Source organism: Paramisgurnus dabryanus, chromosome 3, assembly GCF_030506205.2.
Source record: "Paramisgurnus dabryanus chromosome 3, PD_genome_1.1, whole genome shotgun sequence".
NCBI classification, from domain to species: Eukaryota; Metazoa; Chordata; class Actinopteri; order Cypriniformes; family Cobitidae; genus Paramisgurnus; species Paramisgurnus dabryanus.
This window is the reverse complement of record NC_133339.1, coordinates 30,850,903-30,870,500: the sequence shown is the minus strand read 5'-3', so window position 1 is coordinate 30,870,500 and position 19,598 is coordinate 30,850,903. Positions and strand designations below refer to the sequence as shown.

Below are 19,598 nucleotides of genomic sequence, written 5' to 3'. Positions count from 1 at the left end.
AGTGTGTGTGTTGCTGTGGCAGCTTTATAAAGTGGAGCAACACGCAGCATCAGATAAGTGTGATGAAGGAGAAAAACTGCTCTGTAAAGAATTCATGAGTGTTGTCTGTTTATAGTAAAACATGCCGAGCTCAAGTGTTTGGTGGTTTCCTGTTAACTTGGATTACAAGATGGCATTGTCTAAGGGCGCACTCACACTATCCAAACCAAACCGCACCCGGGCGCGTTTGACCCCCAAAGCCTGGTTCGTTTGACTAGTGTGATCGCTCTTTCTGTGCCTTGCCGCAGTTTGGTTAATCCCACCCTGGCCCGCTTGCAGAGGTGGGCTGGAGCGTGGTTCACTTGGGCTTAATGTGATCGCAAATCACGCCAGAATGCGTTTGAAAAAGAGAGACGTCAATTATGTGACTACTCACCTTCATCTGCCTACGTAAAAACCCTCTGATGCGTGCAGCAGGGTTAGGTGAATATCTACGCTACACACGCAACAGATCAACTAAGCAATATGATAGGCATGTGAGAGGGCTGTGTGTCATCGCGCACCAAACGACTCAAAATAAAAAACACAGACGTAACATTAAGATGTGTTCAAGTGTTAAGAGAGCGCTTTACTTCATGCTTTGTTCAAAACAATGGCATCCTAATGATGAAAGTGCACCCGAACTAGGATCGATAAAAGTGCAGTGTGAGTGCGTGCTGCTGGGGGAGTAGGAAAGGGGGACAATCGCGCTGGGGCATGGTTTGGTTTGGATAGTGTGAGTGCGCCCTATCTGGATACATTGATATAAAGATGCAAATGGGCACACATATTTGTTATATAGCTGTAAAATGTACACATTTGGTTAACCATTTGTAATAAACATAGGATTGAGGATGTTAGGATTGTGGATAACACATACACCAAGTATAAAGTAATATATTTCTTCTTAAATTTCCATCATGAAATTACTTTTAAATAAGCCAAAAATAAATTCTTTGTATTTGCAGTCCTTGTTGTGATCTCATAGTGCATAGTCATAGTGTTGGTTATCAGTGGTTATCTGTAATGGGCGTTTCACACGGTACGTGACAAAATTGCTGCGCGGCTACAGCTTTTCTTGTGTAGTGGAAGCGATTTGTGCAGCATTTAGTGCATATATGTTTATCTTCAGCGGCGCCTGCCATGAAGAGCCGTGTCCACAAAATGGACAGGATTTGGTTGCACAAGCAAGGCATGTGAACCAACTCAACTTCACCTCCGTAACCTCCCCTGCTTTCAGCACATCTCCTATTGAAAAAGAACTAAACACTTGCAGTTGCCGCATACCGTGTGAAATGCCCATCAGTCTCTCATTCTTTACATGCAGTATTGCTGTCTGGACTTAACTTACCTGTATATAATACCCTTCAAATGCAGGAAGAACAGACCTATAGCGATTTCTGCTGCATAGAACCTAAACACACAGAATAAATCATTATGAATCTTCAAGTTTGAACACATGAGACCTCCATGATCTGTGTCCAGCAATAAACTATAAGAATATTTTTTTAACAATTTCAATCAAAACCATAAGAGTATAAGAAGTATAATCACTTCCGATGTGAAGTGGAGGGATCTTGTATTACCCTGTGGGTTAAATATGCAGTTTAGCGATCATGATGAAATTAAAATTTGCGCACAGAATGCATTGTTTGACAAGTCAGCATAAAGTATTTCTAGTAAGCATTCATAACAAAGCAACAATCTGCTAAAGGTGCAGTTTCTGCCAAACCAACAAAGACAGATGCCTTATCTAAAAAAAGACGATAACTAGATAAAGTGTGCCAGGTATCTGTTATTAATACAAGTATGGGTAATGTTTTATTTATCAGATGGTCTGCCACATATTTTAGAGCAACATTTGCAGAGAATTATTGTAGCGTTCTTGCTCAGTGACTAATGCAGCTGGGGGTGGAGCAGAAACAAGCCTCACTACACAGCTAGATTATGTCAAAAGATAACTTCTGTTTTTAGGCCTTAAGAGTTCACTTTCATTGGGCCCAGATCGAAAGACAGACAGACATAATGCATTGGGGTGGTGATAGGGAGACCCAAAGTCAGAATAAAACTCCAATGTATCTTACAATAAAATATGATTTACCTCATTTCTGTATGACATATTTTTATTGAATGTTTATTTGACAGGAATAACTGCAGTTAAAAACAGAAATTACAAAGTATAAAATCAAGCATTTATAGCTACGTATTAAAATACATACAACAAATACATCCTATACATAAAATAAGATATGGGCTTAAATAAATTAAGCAATCACTGTAAAACAGAGTCTAAACATTTTTAAAAAATCAAAAAACACAAAAGTATGCATATGTCTGTGCATGCTGACATACTGTATGCAACGTTATGTTTTTATGCATTGCGTTGTATCCTGTACAGTCAGAGTTGTTTCAGTTTCAGACACTGCTTTAATGTGTATTAAAAACCTTAAGTCCCGTCAATGTTTACATTTCTGATGGCACATTTTATGCCTCTTACTAAAAATGATGTCTGACCAAATGTTGTTCTACATTTTGCGGCTATACAGTTTCCACTTATTGTGCCTCTAGTTCTTATTCTGCTCTTTTGTTTCACTACTAATTGACAAAATATTTCTGGTGCAAGGTTGTTCATACACTTAAAAATTAGTTCTTAAAAATGAACAATTTACAAAACTGTCAAAACTCAATTAATAATGCTTCGTTAGAATGATACAATGGTGCCATCTTATAGGTTTCTGGTCCATTACTTTTAATGCCTGTTTATATAATGACCTAATGGGTGTAATTGTTGTTTGATTGGCCTGACCCCAAACAGTAATGCAGTATGATAGATAAGAAAATACCATAGAATGCATAAATTGCTGTGCTGCCTTAATGGGTAATATTGTCTTATTAATCGGAAGCAGTTCTGCACAGTCAATTTTCATGACTATTAAGATCAGAATCTAAAGTAACCCCTAGAAATTTAAATTCATGCACCTAAACTTTTCCTTCTCATCAATCTTCATTCTAAAATTTTCATTGATTTTACTTTTAATTGAAAAACACATACAGACTTATCATCTTATCATAGTTCAGGGTCATGATTATTTCGGAGCCACTGTGATACACCATCCAGTTCTGTTGAACGCATCTCAGCTGCAATCTGAGGGTTTTTTGCTGAGACATATATAATTGTGTCATCAGCATATATTTGGCATTTAGACTTTTTGAAACTGTCTGGAAAAACATTTATATATAAACTAAAAAGTAAAGGGCCTAAAATTGACCCTTGTGGAATTCCGATTCGACAAGTCTGAATAGATGACTGGGTTGAATTTATTCTAACACACTGCTGCCTGTGTTCAAGATATGATCTATACCAAGTTATTGCATCATGTGACAAGTTACAATTTTCTAATTTATTTAAAAGAATTTTGTGGTTAACAGTATCAAAGGCTTTTTCAAGTCCAGAAATACTTCTCCCACTACATTACCTTCATCTAATGATTGTTTTATCATTTCAGTGAGGTAACAGCTTGCCAATTCTGTTGAGTTTTGTGTTCTGAACCCAAATTGTTTGGCCTATAGAAGATGATTACTGTCAAGAAAATTAACAAGTTGTTTGGCAACTGTTTATTCAGGTAAAATTGAAATCGGTCTATAATTCGAGACCTGGTCAGGTGTTCCAAACTTAAAGACTGGAATTATAATCAGTCCCTCTAGAAAAACGCGATTATGCGATCACATGATTTAACGCATAATCAGCCGAAGTCCGCATATTTATGTGGGGGGGCGCATTTTTTTCAAATACGCCACACTTTCAAACCATAAATTGCAGATTTCCGTGCGCAAAATATGCGCCAGGCTTGCATGATTTCATAACCCCCGCATTTTTGTAGCAAAAATCACATATATCTTAGCAGAAAGTTGAAATTTTTTGCATTTACTTCACACAAGCGCCATGGGAAGTGACGTGATTATGTGACGTGAACATCACTGAAAAGCTCCAAACAGTTTTTGCAAGTTCCCGCAGTTTTTGCAGGTTCCCACAATTTTTGCAGGTTCCCGCAATTTTTGCAAGTTTCATTTCATCGCATAAATTTGTATAAATATCCAGCATATTCCATCGCATTTTTTAAGAAAACGTGCTGCAAGATCAAGGATTTTTGCCCGCAACAATCACAAAAAAATCTGTGTTTTTCTGGAAGGACTGTATAATAGCCGTTTTCCAATGCTGAGGAAATAAATTTGCTCTATAGATAAGTTTACTACATGTGTAACTGGTAGTAAAAGGAGAGAACTGTGTTCTTTTATAAAAGCAGTATCCAAGCCAAAGTTGTCCTTGGCCTTAGATTGCCGTAACTGTCTAAAAACTGCAGCAGTTTCACTTTGGTCTGCCCCTTTTGTACAAAAAGATGGTTGTTTGGTGATTGTCAGCCAATTCCTCAGATGATTGGATAAAGAATCTATTAAATTTATTTGCAATTTCAGTCCTTTCATTACTGACAATTCCATTTGTATTTAATTCTGCTATTAATTTTGTTGTTTAGGCACTGGATTAGTTAAAATATTTAGGTGTTTCCAAAGTTCCCTCCTGATTCAGCCATCAATTTCATAAAGTAGTTTGTTTTTGTTTTGCGTAACTCCCTAACTACTTTATTTCTTAATCCCTTAAAAACAAATATATCTGTTTTAGTTTTTGTTAATAATGAATGTTTGAGCGCAAGGTCTGTTTTTTCATCAGCTGGAGAATATCCTTATGGTAAAGCCCTTCTACATTTTGGATGCCTCAGTAACTGTTAAGTGTTTTCATCTTTGTAGTACAGCAGGTATCTAAATCATGAGTTTGCCTCACATAAAACTTCATTTTTGTCGATAACACTACAGTGATGCCCACACTTTCTAAATGTGTGTCCAAATTAATTTGCCAGTTAGTCTATCTTTTCTAAAACAAATATAACCAGCTACATCAATCACTCAGTTTAGCCAGGATTCACTTAAACATAGATAATCCAAATTGGAATCTATCAGTAAATGTTGAATCTGATCTATTTTTGATGTAATACTTCGAATATTCAAATGCCCTCCAACAATCCCACTTGGTTTAGTCTTCGGATCCCATATAACCTTTGCATGATTTACACAATATAGGTAAGTAGTAATAGCCAAGCTATTCATCTTTATCATGAAGTCCTGTTCATAATGTTCTCTTTTTAACAACAAGTCATTTTGCATGTGGAAAAGCAGGATTTACGTCATGGCCAACAGCTACAACATGCTTCAACTGATTTCTGCCCTTCATGTCCTTGGTATAATCGCCCTGACCTTTGAACTACACTGAGCTCCCTATCTAACACAATGACAACACTTCTCATCTCCTCTCAGACCGGCTAATTCTTTATGATAAAGGGCAGACAGCAAGCTGAAGAAGAGCAAATAGAGATGAGGCTTGTTAGGATTGAAGAACGTGCCTCTGAGAGAAGATTACTCTAAAGGTCAGTTCAGTCATCTACTGCATCTGCTGGCTGGGTGCCGCCCATACTGCAGATCTCCTGTCCTGAAACATCTGTCTGTCTGTCTCTGTAATGCAGTCTTAAATGCTCATTCACTGGAGTCATTTCACTGTAGTACAGTATATTACAGGCGGAATGCATTGCTTATGGTCTTACAGATGTTTTGTTGTACACACAGTGATGCCTGGGACTGCTTAAGCTCAAAGCTAGAGAACAAAATCCTGCATCTCTAAATTAGTTGCAGTAATATAAGTCACAAAAAAAAATACAAAAACACACAATAACTTTAAGGAACTACTTTGTTAGGCGGAAGAGTAATATTTGTACTAAAATAATTATTTTAAGCATCTTATTTGCAGTGTTTTATTTTATGAAACCCTGCTATGCATATGAAGTAACCGTTTTATAAAAGCAATAAGCCTGGCAAAGCAGTGGTGTTACAGTGCATTTTATAACAGATAATAGGGTTATGCTCCGCATCGTGCTTAACAATGCCACTTATCCGTGAAAAATGCACTGTAACCCAGTATACTTCCCATATATTCAGAGATTAAACTAAATTTAATGAAGAATATACTCTTTAAAACAAAGTTCAACCAGACTCATCCATCATGTTTGAATCTTCCTTGAAACTGTACACACAATTTATAATCTCACTATCTGCGTATTATTCACCATTTTAACAAACCTGTGGGAACATCCCTTCCTCTCACAGTCTCCGTTTAACGCTCACAAAATAGATTTGAACTGAAAATTAACATCAAAGAGTAATGACACAGGGGGCGTTACACACATCTTCTCCTACTTATTACCCCATCAAACCACAGGGGTCATATATGAATAAAAAGGCTGAAGAATATAAACAGAAGAGAGGGTCACTTGACCTGGCCTTGATTAACCAAAGTAGTTTTTTGCTGAGTGGACACCTTGCACCTAGCTAACTCCTACAGGAGGGCAGGATGAAGAGGATGAAGAGGGTTTCCAAACTGGTTTGAGGTCACCTTGAAGTGATGGGTAACAGCACAGCAGGAACTTCCTATATTCTCTTATAAAAAGCGCACCTGTTCGTTCCATAGCAGGATCTGCTCAGTTTAATGTGAATGTGATTTTTTTATAAAGTCTATCTGTCTGTCTGTCTGTGTATCTTTACTATGAGTTTACTATGAGTTCACTGGTTAGCGCAACCATGGATATAAGCTGTGTTCCAATTCGAAGGCTGGGTCCTTGAAGTCCGCAAAAAGAACTGAAATAAGCCGGTCTAGTCTTCAGAGGATCCATAAGATGCGTCACCCGCTGTCCATGCCCACCACGCCTGTCAGCGGGTTGTGGCTAGAAGGGATACAGCTACGGCCAAATTCTCATGAAATTTGTCGGATGAGTGCTGTTTTCATCCTAATCCTACCCCAAACCCAACAGGGAGATTTGTCTGTAGCTTTATCCCCTCTATCCAGAACTCTGTCAGCAGGACACAGCGAAGATGTTTATGTAAGGGATAATGTAGAGGCAGCCGGTAGTTATCAGGAAATAATCCCCGACAGTGTGATCAGGACCCGACGCGAAGCGGAGGGTCTTGTATCACAATGAAGGGGCTTATTTCCTGATAACTACCGGCTGCCTCTACATTATCCCGCTTATTACACGGCTACTTGCCACATAAGAAAAAAAACTGGACATGAATATGAATTTGAAACATTTTATTGGCATATTTGTTTCAAATTAAAATTTTTATCCTTCCGCGGAACTTTGCACAGATGCATAAAATGATCGTAATACCTTATTAAGATCCTCTGCTTCATACTTGTCTGTCTCCATTTTTTTCTCTTTTAGCCAGTCTTTGAGAAATGTAATGCCCATTCTGTATTTTTTTGTGTGTTGGCTTCGTAGCTGTCATGCTCTATTTTGTAAAGTTCAGTCTCAGTAAGCTCTCTGTGTTGTCGTTGTTTGTTCTTCTATCCACTGTTTAAATGTTTTGTTTTTTCCGTACATGTTAAAATGAATGTCAAAATGTTGTGGTTGTCCAGTGTTTGTCACAAGACGGCGCCAAACAGTAATCTTTATTGGCGCGGAGCGATTTTAATCGTACAAGTAGTACCGGCTATGCGTTATTACTTTGGAGTGGTTATTATTTGAAAAGAACGAACCTGCAAATGTCTCAACTGACCAATCAGAATCAAGCATTCCAGAGAGCCGTGTAATAAGGCTTACTAAAATAAAGACCCCCCAAAATTTTTTTTGGGTTAAATATGACACGTTAATGTTGATTAAACTTACCAACAGTATATCAAATTAATCAACCAGAAATATATGCAACATACACAGAATAATATTAATACAAAACATTTTTTCTGCTAAATACACATTTTTATTTAACAAAGGTTTTAAATGTTTATTTAAAAATATCCAGTATATAGTAATACAGTATATTCAGCCGTTACAGGCGCGCATTAAAGGTGCAGTGTGTAGATTTTGGTGGCATCTAGAGGTGAGATTGTGGATTGCAACAAATGACTCAGTCCACACTTCACCCCTCCCTTTCGAAACGCATAGAGAAGCTATGGTAGCTGCCACATAACAAACATGTCATCGTCTAAAGGGGATCGCACACCAGCCATGCCGCTCAGCGCCGCGCCGCTCTAAAAAAAAATCGAACACATTGGTTTCTATGAGTATACGCACACCGGCGCCGCCAGGTGGCGTCTGTCCGCGTCGCCCAGCTGTGACTCAGGAAGTTGCTCAAATCCCTGTCACGCCACACAGCGCCACTCACATAGTTTAACATTAAATAAAATCATATTTGTCCTAATTCATTAACTCTTTCTCCGCCATTGACGAGATATCTCGTCAATTAAGAGAAAACCCTTCCCCGCCAATGACGAGATTTTCCGTCTTTCCGCAATACCACTATTATCCTTCCGCAACTTTTTAAACCCGGAAGTATTGCCCTATGGCAAGCGGCTGCATGTCCGTGTCTGTTTTAAAGATCGCTCTGAATGGGATCTCTATGAAAAGTCTGTCACAAAAATGGAATTATCTCTGCTTTTTGCTCAAAATGTGGTGTTTTTGCAAAAACCTACCCATATTCAAAAACTGATTACAAAAGAACCACTGAAGGTAGGATGAAATGTTTTTTTTTGTTTGAAAGCAGAGGGTCTGTTCTTTCATTTGGTATATTGTATGTTTATATTTTTAAAGAAGAACATTTTCTGGAAAGCATTAAACTTTGGTGAAAATCATGAAAAACGCTGGCGCTGGCTGGCAACTTTTTTTAAAAACGCTGACGGTGAAAGAGTTAACGATTAACATTGGCTGCAAACGTATATTTTGCATTTTGAAGTAGACGCTATCTGACGAAGCTCGCGCTATTTAATGTGCACTTCCGGTTTACAATACCTCTGAGTTGTCCTACAGATGTGGCCTTTAAAAATGCGTGTTTTCTCCCGCGGCATTCGCCAATTCGTCTCGCAGAGTCTCGCAGCATTCTGCAAGTGCTTTCGGGGGGGCTACTTTCCATTTTCCCTTAATGTGTTTCGCTTCACAGAATATCCACCAGGTGGCGCATAAAAACATTGCATTGCGTTGTTTCCAGAAGTTAATAAGGGCATTGCTGAATATTTTACATTGCTACTGTATTAAAACAGCAAAGTGATATGTCAACCCATTCTTGCCAGCATAACAGCGCATACAACTATTAAGATACGTGCAATGCGAACTTATAGGAAGTGCAACAGAGAATTTAGTGTGAGCCTAATAAACGCGACTCTATTTACAATGAATATCTTAATTATTTGTGTTGTCGAATTTTGACACCGTTTCATTGTTTGTTCATAATATTTATAATTGTCAGTTTTTCTAAAAGTATCAATATTTTAAAGAGATTAATGTGGTATAAAAAAAGACATGTTTTAAAGTTAAAAATGTTGTAAAAAATATAGTAGTATTCTTATATTTTAAGAATAACAATATGATACATTTATACTGCGCTAAAATGCTTCACATATGGAAAGAGGAATTCTTCTCAACCACCACCAATAAAGTTTACAAATTATTCTTTAGAAAAAAGGCGTTTAAACCCGGGCTGTACAGTTGGCATATGATATCTTTTTTATTTCGTTTTTACATATTTATATTTATAAAATCTTTAATAATAGGCTACCTTTCTTGCTCATATGCAGTCAGTGTTTCTACGTAATTCATAATTGTAAAAAATATTATTGTAAAATAGAATATCACTAAAATAATTTATTAAAGTAACTTAATAAAATGTCTTAATGTCACTTCTGTGTTTTTTTAGTTGGTCAAACCAAAATAATTGACGCGAACAGAGAAACTGTGCCTTTTGCGGACGAAAAACACCTCCGAAATGTTGAGTTTATGAATATTTACAATATGTACTTTGTGAAATGTGTGTGTAAAATAATCAATTTTATAACATGTGGCTGTAGAGACAAACACGCCGCATCGCCTTCCAGATATGTTACACGTTCGCATTCAACACTTTTCAAAACTTATTTATATTAAATCTAATTAATAATTATAAATTATGACATGAGAAAATTAGAAGTGTGCAAAGAGCCAATTCAGATATTGTTAATTAAAGCTGTTTTATACACCTTTCTGCCTTGTTTAAATTAACAAGCATTTTATTTGCCACTGTCAACACGTTTTGTGATTAATTTAAAGATTTATTACAGAAACTTATATGAAGCAAAGCTATTGTACTAAGCATCTTTATATATATATATATATATATATATATATATATATATATATATATATATATATATATATATATATATATATATATATATATATATATATGTTATAAATGTTTTAAAAAATATATTAGTATTCTTATATATTAAGAATAACAATATGATACATTTATATTGCGCTAAAATGCGTTACATATGGAAAGAGGAATTATTCTCAACCACCACCAATAAAGTTTAAACATTATTCTTTAGAAAAACGCCTCCGAAGTGTTGAGTTTATGAATATTTACACTTACAATATATACTTTGTGAAATGTGTGTTTAAAATAATACATTTCATAACTGTAAAGACAAACACGCCGCATTGCATGATTTTATAAATACCGAGGTCCATATAAGTATTTTCCAGGGCATGCACCCCAGGAAAAAAAGCTTCTTATTTCCCTGCTCTACATATATGAATTTTAATACATCAGAAAACCAAAGAATCAAATACCTATAGATTTCAAACCATGTCAGTATGCAGAAGACTTGTGTTGGTCATTAGGAATACATTGTAATAATTATTTTACCATCCTGGGCACACTGCTGCACACTTTCTCTTCTTTTGTTATTTATTTAACTTTAATGACTTCAACAGGTACTGTTTATTAGGCTTTAAGACTGAATGCAATAAAATGTTCAAGCCAAAATATGAACATTTAAACTCCGTGCACGCGCGCTACGGGTGGATGAAGCGTTGTACCGCGCACGTGATGCATCGCGTTTTCAAGTTCAAGCTTAGCAGAAGTCCAGTGCAACACAGGGAATCTAATCATTATACAGTTAAAAACATATCTTCAAGAATTAAAGGGTGGCGTGGAATGTTGTTAATAAACATGCTGAATAACGGAAAGTGAAGTACTGGAGGGAGAGAAAGCAGCGCATTAAATTTGGACACCCAAGTGCTCAGCGGCATTAATGTTTCTTGTCCTGTCACCTTGACAGTCACTACGGTTTCATATTTCTCGTCAATAAACTGCTGTATAATAGTCAGCGTTTGATTACTTACATCTCTCTTGCACTTCCACTAACTGCGCATCTGACCTCTGTGTTGCACCTCTGTCTGCCTGGTTTGATTTTATTGGTCATCTCGGTTTCATTTTGACTTCATCTTACTTAATAGACCCTTTAACTGTTTGTACACCATGTTGACATGGCACCGTATGCGTGCGCATTAGGCAACGGAGGTATGGCAAGAATCAGCAGTGAAGCAACCTACCCATTACACAAAAAATGCACACGGCCGCGCCGGTCTCTGTGTGTCTGCATCTATGAAAAAAATGTGCACCACCTGCATGCAGAGAGCACGCGCGCTGCCTGCACGACATCCAATCACTGCAGTCCCACGTTGGTTTGGATGTTGGGACCGTACCAGTACAGCTCAGCAGTGGTGTAGTCTACTAGGAATTGTAAAGGATTTCCGTATACCCGCTAAAAATAGCGTGAGGATGCGTAACAGCATGGTTTTGTGACATTTCAAACTTTTAGTAATAGTGAAGCACTGACCATTAGCATGCTACACTTGCTACTTTAGCGGGTTGAAATGCATATACATATTAGGTGTGTTTGACTTTCTGCCGAACTGCGCGATCCGATCGGCATATGAAATCCCTATAGCGGCGCGAAAGTGACTGGGGAGCAGAGTGGTGTGGCGCTACAAAACCCACAAGCGAGTGACAGCAAAGTACCGCGAGAGCGATTCAAAGCGGATTTAGCCACGTGATAACTGGAATCGCTCTCGCGGTACTTTGACATCACCAAGAGATCTATACCACTGCAGCTAAGTCACTACATTGACATGGCAGAAGGACAGAATGCCATTTTGTTCTGGGCACTCTTCCTTCACTCTTTCAAGTAGCCTTGGCAGTGCCTGCTTAGTGCTACAGTGGAGCGAGTTTTCAGCCATGGTGGCATCATGGCCAATTTGATCTTTTGAAAATGCAATGCAGTATAGGGGCCTCCCTCCACCTGTCCACAGCATGCATTTTATTTCTGTTGTAAGAGAACTTGACATGACTTGAAACTAAAATGGTAGGACTTTGGACTCGACTTGAGACTTGTTGGCTTTGACTTTTGACTCGACTTGGGACTTGCCTCATCTTTGACATGACTTGACTCGGGACTCGAGGGCAAAGACTTACTTGTGACTTGCATAACAATGACTTTGTCAATTTCAATTTCAATTTAAAGAACTTTATTGGCATGATTGTGTCACTTACAATATTGCCAAAGCATTATACATAAAACAAGAAACATACAATTACACAATATTAACAAACATTAAGGTGCAATTAAGCTAAGGTGCTGGGTGATGGATGAAGTACTACTGCAAAATAAAATAAAATAGAATCAGAGGATATTTACAATATAAAGTTGACTTTGAAATATAAAAATATGAAGTATACAAATGTACATTTATGGAGGCACATGAGAGGTAAAATAAAAGTACTGTACAAGATCAGGGCTGTGGATTATTTCTGATGGTGTGTAACTGATAAATGAATTTAGCAGCAGCTGATGGGTGTCTGTCTTCCCCCAGTAACATCTTCATTTGATCTGAGTCTGAAGATTTATGAAACTCTGGTATGAGCTTTGAGATTTTGTCAAAGTGTTTTTCTCTAAGCTCTTTATATTTACCACAGTAAAGGAGAAAGTGTGTCTCTGTCTCGATCTCGCCACTGTCACAATGGACACAGATTCGCTCTTCTTTTGGGAGCCATGTTTGTCTATGTCGGCCTTTCTCTATTGCCAGACTGTGATCACTGAGTCTGTATTTAGTGAGGATTCGTCTCTGCTTTACATCTCTAACTGTGGAGAGATATTCTGACAGACTGTATCTTCTGTTTAGTGCCCCACCTTCACTTTGTCCCACCTCTGCTTATAGACGTCACATGCCGATTGGTCTGCGCTGCGCAGCAAGAAGCCACACAAGCGCTGAGCGTTGAGTCAAATTATAAGACGAGCGTAAGAAAATGACAGAGGTCTGGTCAGGGAATTAACCCAACACAAAAGTGAAAATGATAGCAATGACTCTTTAGATAAGATCTATAGACATGCACATCAGTGTTTTATTTGTCTGGAGAAAAGGACAATTTGATATCCAAAATAGTGTCCAACATAATACTTACTCTATCAATATACTCAAATAAGTAGGGCCTACATGCACTGCTATCAAACGTGATGTGTTTTTGGTGTTGTAATCTGGAACTTGGTGTATATCAAATGTGTTTGTTAAATGTCTCCACATGGAAACGGAATGCCCTCCCCCCGCACAGTCCTGCAATGAGAACCAGAAAAACCGGTTTCTAACCATTTTATTTACATGTGAATAGTGAGAGCACCCCCTCAGGAGCTGTAGCAGGGTTTTTGCGGGGTCTTTATAAGCTTAAGCCAGGACTTAGTTTAAATAGGAAATATAACTAGTTTTAACAAACATGCCTTACTAAAAACATTATTTGTCTGCATTTTGAGGCAAAAAAGGGCATGGCCGCCCGGACCTCTGTAATTTTCTGACGCGTGTCTTATTTGACTCAATGCTCAGCGCTCGTTTGACGACTTGCGGCGCCACGCAGCCCGATCGGACGGCATGTGACGTCTTAGCACCGCGAGACAGTAGGCCTACAGTATGCTTTTGAATAGATCTCGCGGTAGTGTGATGTCACAGGCCAACGGGTTTGCGCTGCGCCCCATTAAGTAAGATACAGTGAAAATTCTTCCTAGATGACCAATAAAATCATACCAGGCAGACAGCAAAGGAGGAAGGATACCTCAGTTAGTGGAAGTAATAGGTTAAATTGGGCCGGAGCGCAGCTCCGCCTCCTCGGGTCCACAACACACCTTGCCGGAGCTCCGGTCCGTCTCCTTCAGCAACAGGGTTTGACGCAAAGCGAATAATAACGTTTTCATTCATAGGCTTCAAACTCGTGCTTGCGGGGCACCCTCGACAAAAATCATTTTGAGAAAATCATGCTTCTCAGAGGTCCACTGTGCTTTTAATCCCGTCTGAATCGGCCATGTCTGTGTTTTTCTCTGACGACCTCTGTAATCTGTAAATTTCAGAGCATTTTACCTACTGTTTCACGCCGAACTCAGAGGTCATCTGAGAAATGTAATCCCGTCCGGATGAAGACGTCTGTGTTTGCTCGCAATATGTTTTGAAAACGCGTTTCTTTTCATGTTTTGGCAAACGTGATCTGCCGACAGGTCTCACTAACGCACGTATAGACTATTGTACTTTATTCCTGAATCCCATTCATTCAGATAGCCTATGGATTTTTTTCCATTCGGCGGAATAAAATAATTAAATTAAGACAGCTGAATATCATACACTGTTAAGACTGGACAAAACGGTTAGTTTTGTAGGTGTTCAGCTTGGGAGTTATACTCGGTTTAACAAAAAATGGGAATAATAATACAACAGAATATTTGGAATTGGGGCAAGCAGAACATGAATTCACAAATCACAAAAAATGTAAAATTAGATAAATTAGTTAATGATATTGCGCAAATGCTCTCGGTCTCTTCAAGGTCTACGCGAATTAGAGTTTTGTTATAATACTCCGTTATACATCACGTTTTTGAAACTGTAATAATTGCTTTCTTCAAATTAATATTATTTGCATTTAACATCAACTTAAAAAAATGTACGTTTTACGCCTAACTTGAACTATGATGTACTTACTATTTTTACATTGATATTATTTGAGTAAATGTAGGCAAAAAAATTAATTAATAATAAGTAGAACAAATGTTAATTTAAAAAAATCCCATATAGCCAACAGGTTTTAATCAGCAACAGAGAAACTGCGCCTTTTGCCGATGAAAAACACCTCAGAAACTCCTCGAATTTATGAATTATTACACTCACAATATGATTTAATTTACTTACTACAAAAATATAACTCATTATACAAATTTATTCAACACCATTGCACACTTTATATCGAGTTTCATACCATGTAAAGGAAAACATGATAATATAAAAAGTACAGTAATGCAGAAAAGCGCATTACAACCATGTCCAAGCTATTAAAAACGTTCAGATGCAAAAATGAACTAAATGTACAATTACATAAACTAGTTAATGATATTGCGCAAATGCTCTCGGTCTCTTCAAGGTCTACGCGAATAGAGGTTTGTTATAAGACTCAGTTATACATCACGTCTCTTCTAATTGCACAGAAAAAATGAATCAAATGATCCGCATTTTAGTCGGATTTTTATGGAGAATAGGCTATGTGACCGTTTAACCCACGTGGACCGAACAAGAAAACGTATGCTTTCATGGAGTCCGTGTATGACATCTATTTTATTTAGTTTTACATATTTTTATTTATATGCATTTAATAATACCGTAAGATCACAATGTATACACTGTAAAAAATGATTCAGTGGCTTTGTAAATGTAGGCTATCTAAAATAAATGATTAAAGTAACTTAATAAAATCTTTTAATGTCAGTTATGTGGTTTTTTTTAGTTAGACAAACCAAAAGTAATGACTAGAAATAGATATTTTGTTTAAAATGTACATATTTTATTTGATGTATACGCCTTAATAATAGAAGTATTTAATTTACAGATTATTTTAATCAATATATTTGATAATGTCAGAATTATATATTTAAGTTTTTAAACCTGTAATAATTGCTTTCTTCAAATTAATATTATTTGTATTTAACAACAACTTAAAAAAAATGTACGTTTTACGCCTAACTTGAACTATGATTTACTTACTATTTTTACATTGATATTATTTGAGTAAATGTAGGCAAATAAATAAAATAATAAGTAGAACAAATGTTAATTTTAAAAAATCATATAGCCAACGGGTTTTAATCAGCAACAGAGAAACTGCGCCTTTTGCCGATGACAAACACCTCAGAAACTCCTCGAATTGAATATTTACACTTACAACATGATTTTATTTACTTACTACAAAATATAACACATTATAGAAATTTATTCAACATCATTGCACACTTTATATCGAGTTTCATACCATGTAAAGGAAAACATGATAATATAAAAAGTACAATAATGCAGAAAAGCGCATTACAATCAAGCTATTAAAAACGCTCAGATGCAAAGATAAACTAAATGTACAATTAGATAAACTAGTTAATGATATTGCGCAAATGCTCTCGGTTTCTTCAAAGGTCTTTGCGAATTATTTTGTTATAAGACTCCGTTATCATCACGTCTCTTCTACTGTAAGTGTACACAAAAAAAAAATAAGACGAATAATCCGCGTTTAAGTCAGATTTTTATGAAAAATATTTGACTGTTTATGTAACTGGCAAAAGAAAACTTCGCCAACCAAATGTTTGTCAAAAAGCTTGCATGTGACATCAAAGTACTGCCAATGCACCAAGAATCCCTGTCATGTTACTTCAATATCATATACAGTAGAATGCTTAAAGCATAAAGTCGGGCACACATTGTCGTAGTAGGCTATGCCCTACTTGAAACACGACTGCCCTCTACAGGTTTTTTATTTCCTGCGTCCCCCACCAATTCCCCCTTCTGCGGGATCTCGCAGAATTTCGGAAGTGCTCGCGGCATTCTGCTTTCAGAGACGCGCATTTTTAAAGGCCACATCTGTAGACGTGACTCAACGCGGCGCGACGCTGAGCTGCGCGGCTGGTGTGCGATCCCCTTAAGACAGCGTAGTGACAAAATGCTTTGTAGAGCAGTTTGTCTGTTTAGGGCTACTGTAGAAACATGGCAGCCAGAAATGGCGACTTTCATGTAAAGGGACCCACGGTGTATGTACAAAACGGCTCATTCTAAGGTAATAAAAACAATTCAGTTCATTATGTAAGATCTTTAAACACAACTGATAATATAGTTACGTATATTAGATTGCATTTCTGTCAAGAGAACCTGGTAAAAGTTACGCAATGCACCTTTAAATCTCGAGATAGTCTCGGCTGTGAAGGAGCCCGGAGAAAAAAGGACGCATTCTGAGGTCGCATTTTAAGCATCCTTTAAATTGAAATGGCCTTACTAGTCTTTAGTCACGCTGCTGTAATGCAATCAGTCTTAAAATGCAGCCTTCGGAGGTTGCAGACTTCGAATTGGGACACAGCTATACTGTACATAAATGCCTCATACGAAAGCTCCATATATAAATGCATCTGCCATTTTGGAACGGTCCAGTTGCAGACATAACTTACAGATTCACAGGATACCACAACACTGCACAGCTTCTGGTTATTATAAACCCTGTCTTAACTCAACATAACATAACAAGTTTTTAAAATACAGTAAGTTTTTAATGTAGTGTTAGCTAACGCTTTCTTCTTGGTGTATTGTGTTAGTTAAGGCGGACAAATTACGGATATCGGCCCATATAAACATTGGCCCGCTAATGAGGCATCTATGCATGTATATCTACTGTATGAGCACAATGGTGGGCTCATTAGTAAGCTACATAATAATGTAGTTAAGTGGGTTTATCTGTAAGCCCATTGGTAAACAGCTATTTAAGTCCCCTATGTGAGTCTCTGTGAGTTGGTGATTTCAACACTGTGCTCCGTGGTGAGCACTTTGCTGAACTAAACGGCCAACCAGTGAGCTAAATTGTAAGCTGTTTTGCAATCTTAAAGAATTGTGTTAATCTTATTGGTGAGGAGATTTTAATTTAATCTAATGCATTAGAAAAGCATACACCACACAATGATGAGAGCTGTACTCACACAGCATGGGGCTCCTTGAACTTGCCGACTTGCTGGATATGGTACATGAGATCTCCACCATTGATGTATTCCATGACAAAGTACAAGCGGTCCTGCAGACACACAGAGAGAGACTTTGCTTCAAATGTGAAAAGATGAATTGCTGCCTTACATCTATATTTAGCTGGAATTGAGTAAAACAGTTGGTAAATTTAGAAGCAACCAAATAATCAGTTTATATTAGACAAAATTTTGTGCATGTAAACATAGCCACAGTTTATTTCCATTCAAAAATTTAACATATCACGTTTAATTAGGGCCCGAGCACACCGGGGTGTGAGGACCCTATTGTTTTTGCTCAGTTTCTTCTGCTTTTTCTTCTCCGAAATGAATCGCATTTTTGAGGGCCTAAACATGCTCAAAAACTCATGAAACTTTGAACACGCGTCAGAAGTGACGAAAATTTACATGTGGTATAGGTGACAGAAGTGGGCGTGTAGAAATGGCTCGATAGCGCCACCTGCAAAATTTCAAAAGAACAACCCTCCCGCTACGAAAAACGTACAGATACGAAATTTGGTAGTGTCATCTATCACCTCAAGATCTACAAAAAAGTCCCTGGAACCAGGCTCTAAAACCCACAGGAAGTCGGCCATTTAGAATTTTCGCTGTGATTTCTGTGCAAATTTTGGCATTTCCAGGCTTCGTCCTTTAACAAACTCCTCCTAGAGATTTAATCCGATCATCATCATATTTGGTCAGTATCATCTAAAGGCCTTTGCAATGTTAAATTGCGGAGCTTTTGACTTTTCATTGGAGGGTGTGTCCGTGGCGGCCTGACAAATTTCAGTGTTTTCGCCGTGAAACAGGATGTTGTTCTTACTCAGGCATAGAATGTTCAATCTGACCCACGCTTCACATGTTTGATAAGGGTCTTGGCCTGAACACATTTCAATGCCAATATTCACCTTCAGTCATAGCGCCACCTAGATGCAGCAGGAAATGCCATGTTTTACGCCATTATTTACTGCTCTTAGATATTTAATCAAATCATCATCATATCTGGTCAGACTGATCTTAAGCCCTTAGCGATGAAAAATAGCGAAGATCTTGACTTTTTGTTGAAGGGCGTGTCCGTGGCAGCCTGGCAAAGTGTGATGTTTCGCAATGAAACATGAAGTTGTTGTAAATAAGACATACAATGTCAGATCTGTCCCTGATTTCACACATTTGATAAAGGCCCTGGCCTGAACACATCAACATGGCATAATTCAGTAACAGTCATAGCGCCACCTAGAGGCAGCAGGAAATACCACATTTTACACTGTGACTTACTGCTCTTAGAGATTTAACCATATCAACATCATATTTCATCAGTCTAATCTCAAGACCTTGTGTGATGATAAATAGCAACGACCTTGACTTTTCGTTAAAGGGCGTGTCCTTGGTGGCCTCGCAAAGTATCGACAAATGAATCGCAATTTTGATAGCCTAAACAAGCTCAAAAAGTCATGAAACGTTGCATACATGTAAAATGTGATGAATTTTTTAATTTAAAATAGGCTTTAGAATGGGAGGTGTAAAAATGCCTCTATAGCGCCACCTGCAAAAACTTAAGAGAGCAGCCCCCCCGCTATGGTAAACGTACAAATAT

The 19,598-nt window shown here is 37.6% G+C and overlaps 1 protein-coding gene across 4 annotated transcripts in view; it reads right to left on the bottom strand.

The window, feature by feature from the left end:
* Positions 1–19,598, bottom strand: part of prkcbb (protein kinase C, beta b) — a 173,285-nt gene that overhangs the window by 36,239 nt on the left and 117,448 nt on the right. For 2 of the 4 annotated variants that reach the window (XM_065275373.2, XM_065275367.2), the window contains exons 11-13: positions 17,966–18,057; positions 1,573–1,605; positions 1,370–1,432 (exon numbers count right to left, since the gene is read on the bottom strand). In XM_065275373.2, the coding sequence (XP_065131445.1) occupies positions 1,370–1,432; positions 1,573–1,605; positions 17,966–18,057 (188 nt within the window). The remainder of the gene's footprint in view (positions 1–1,369; positions 1,433–1,572; positions 1,606–17,965; positions 18,058–19,598) is intronic. The other 2 variants (XM_065275386.2, XM_065275379.2) reach the window with 1 other exon arrangement.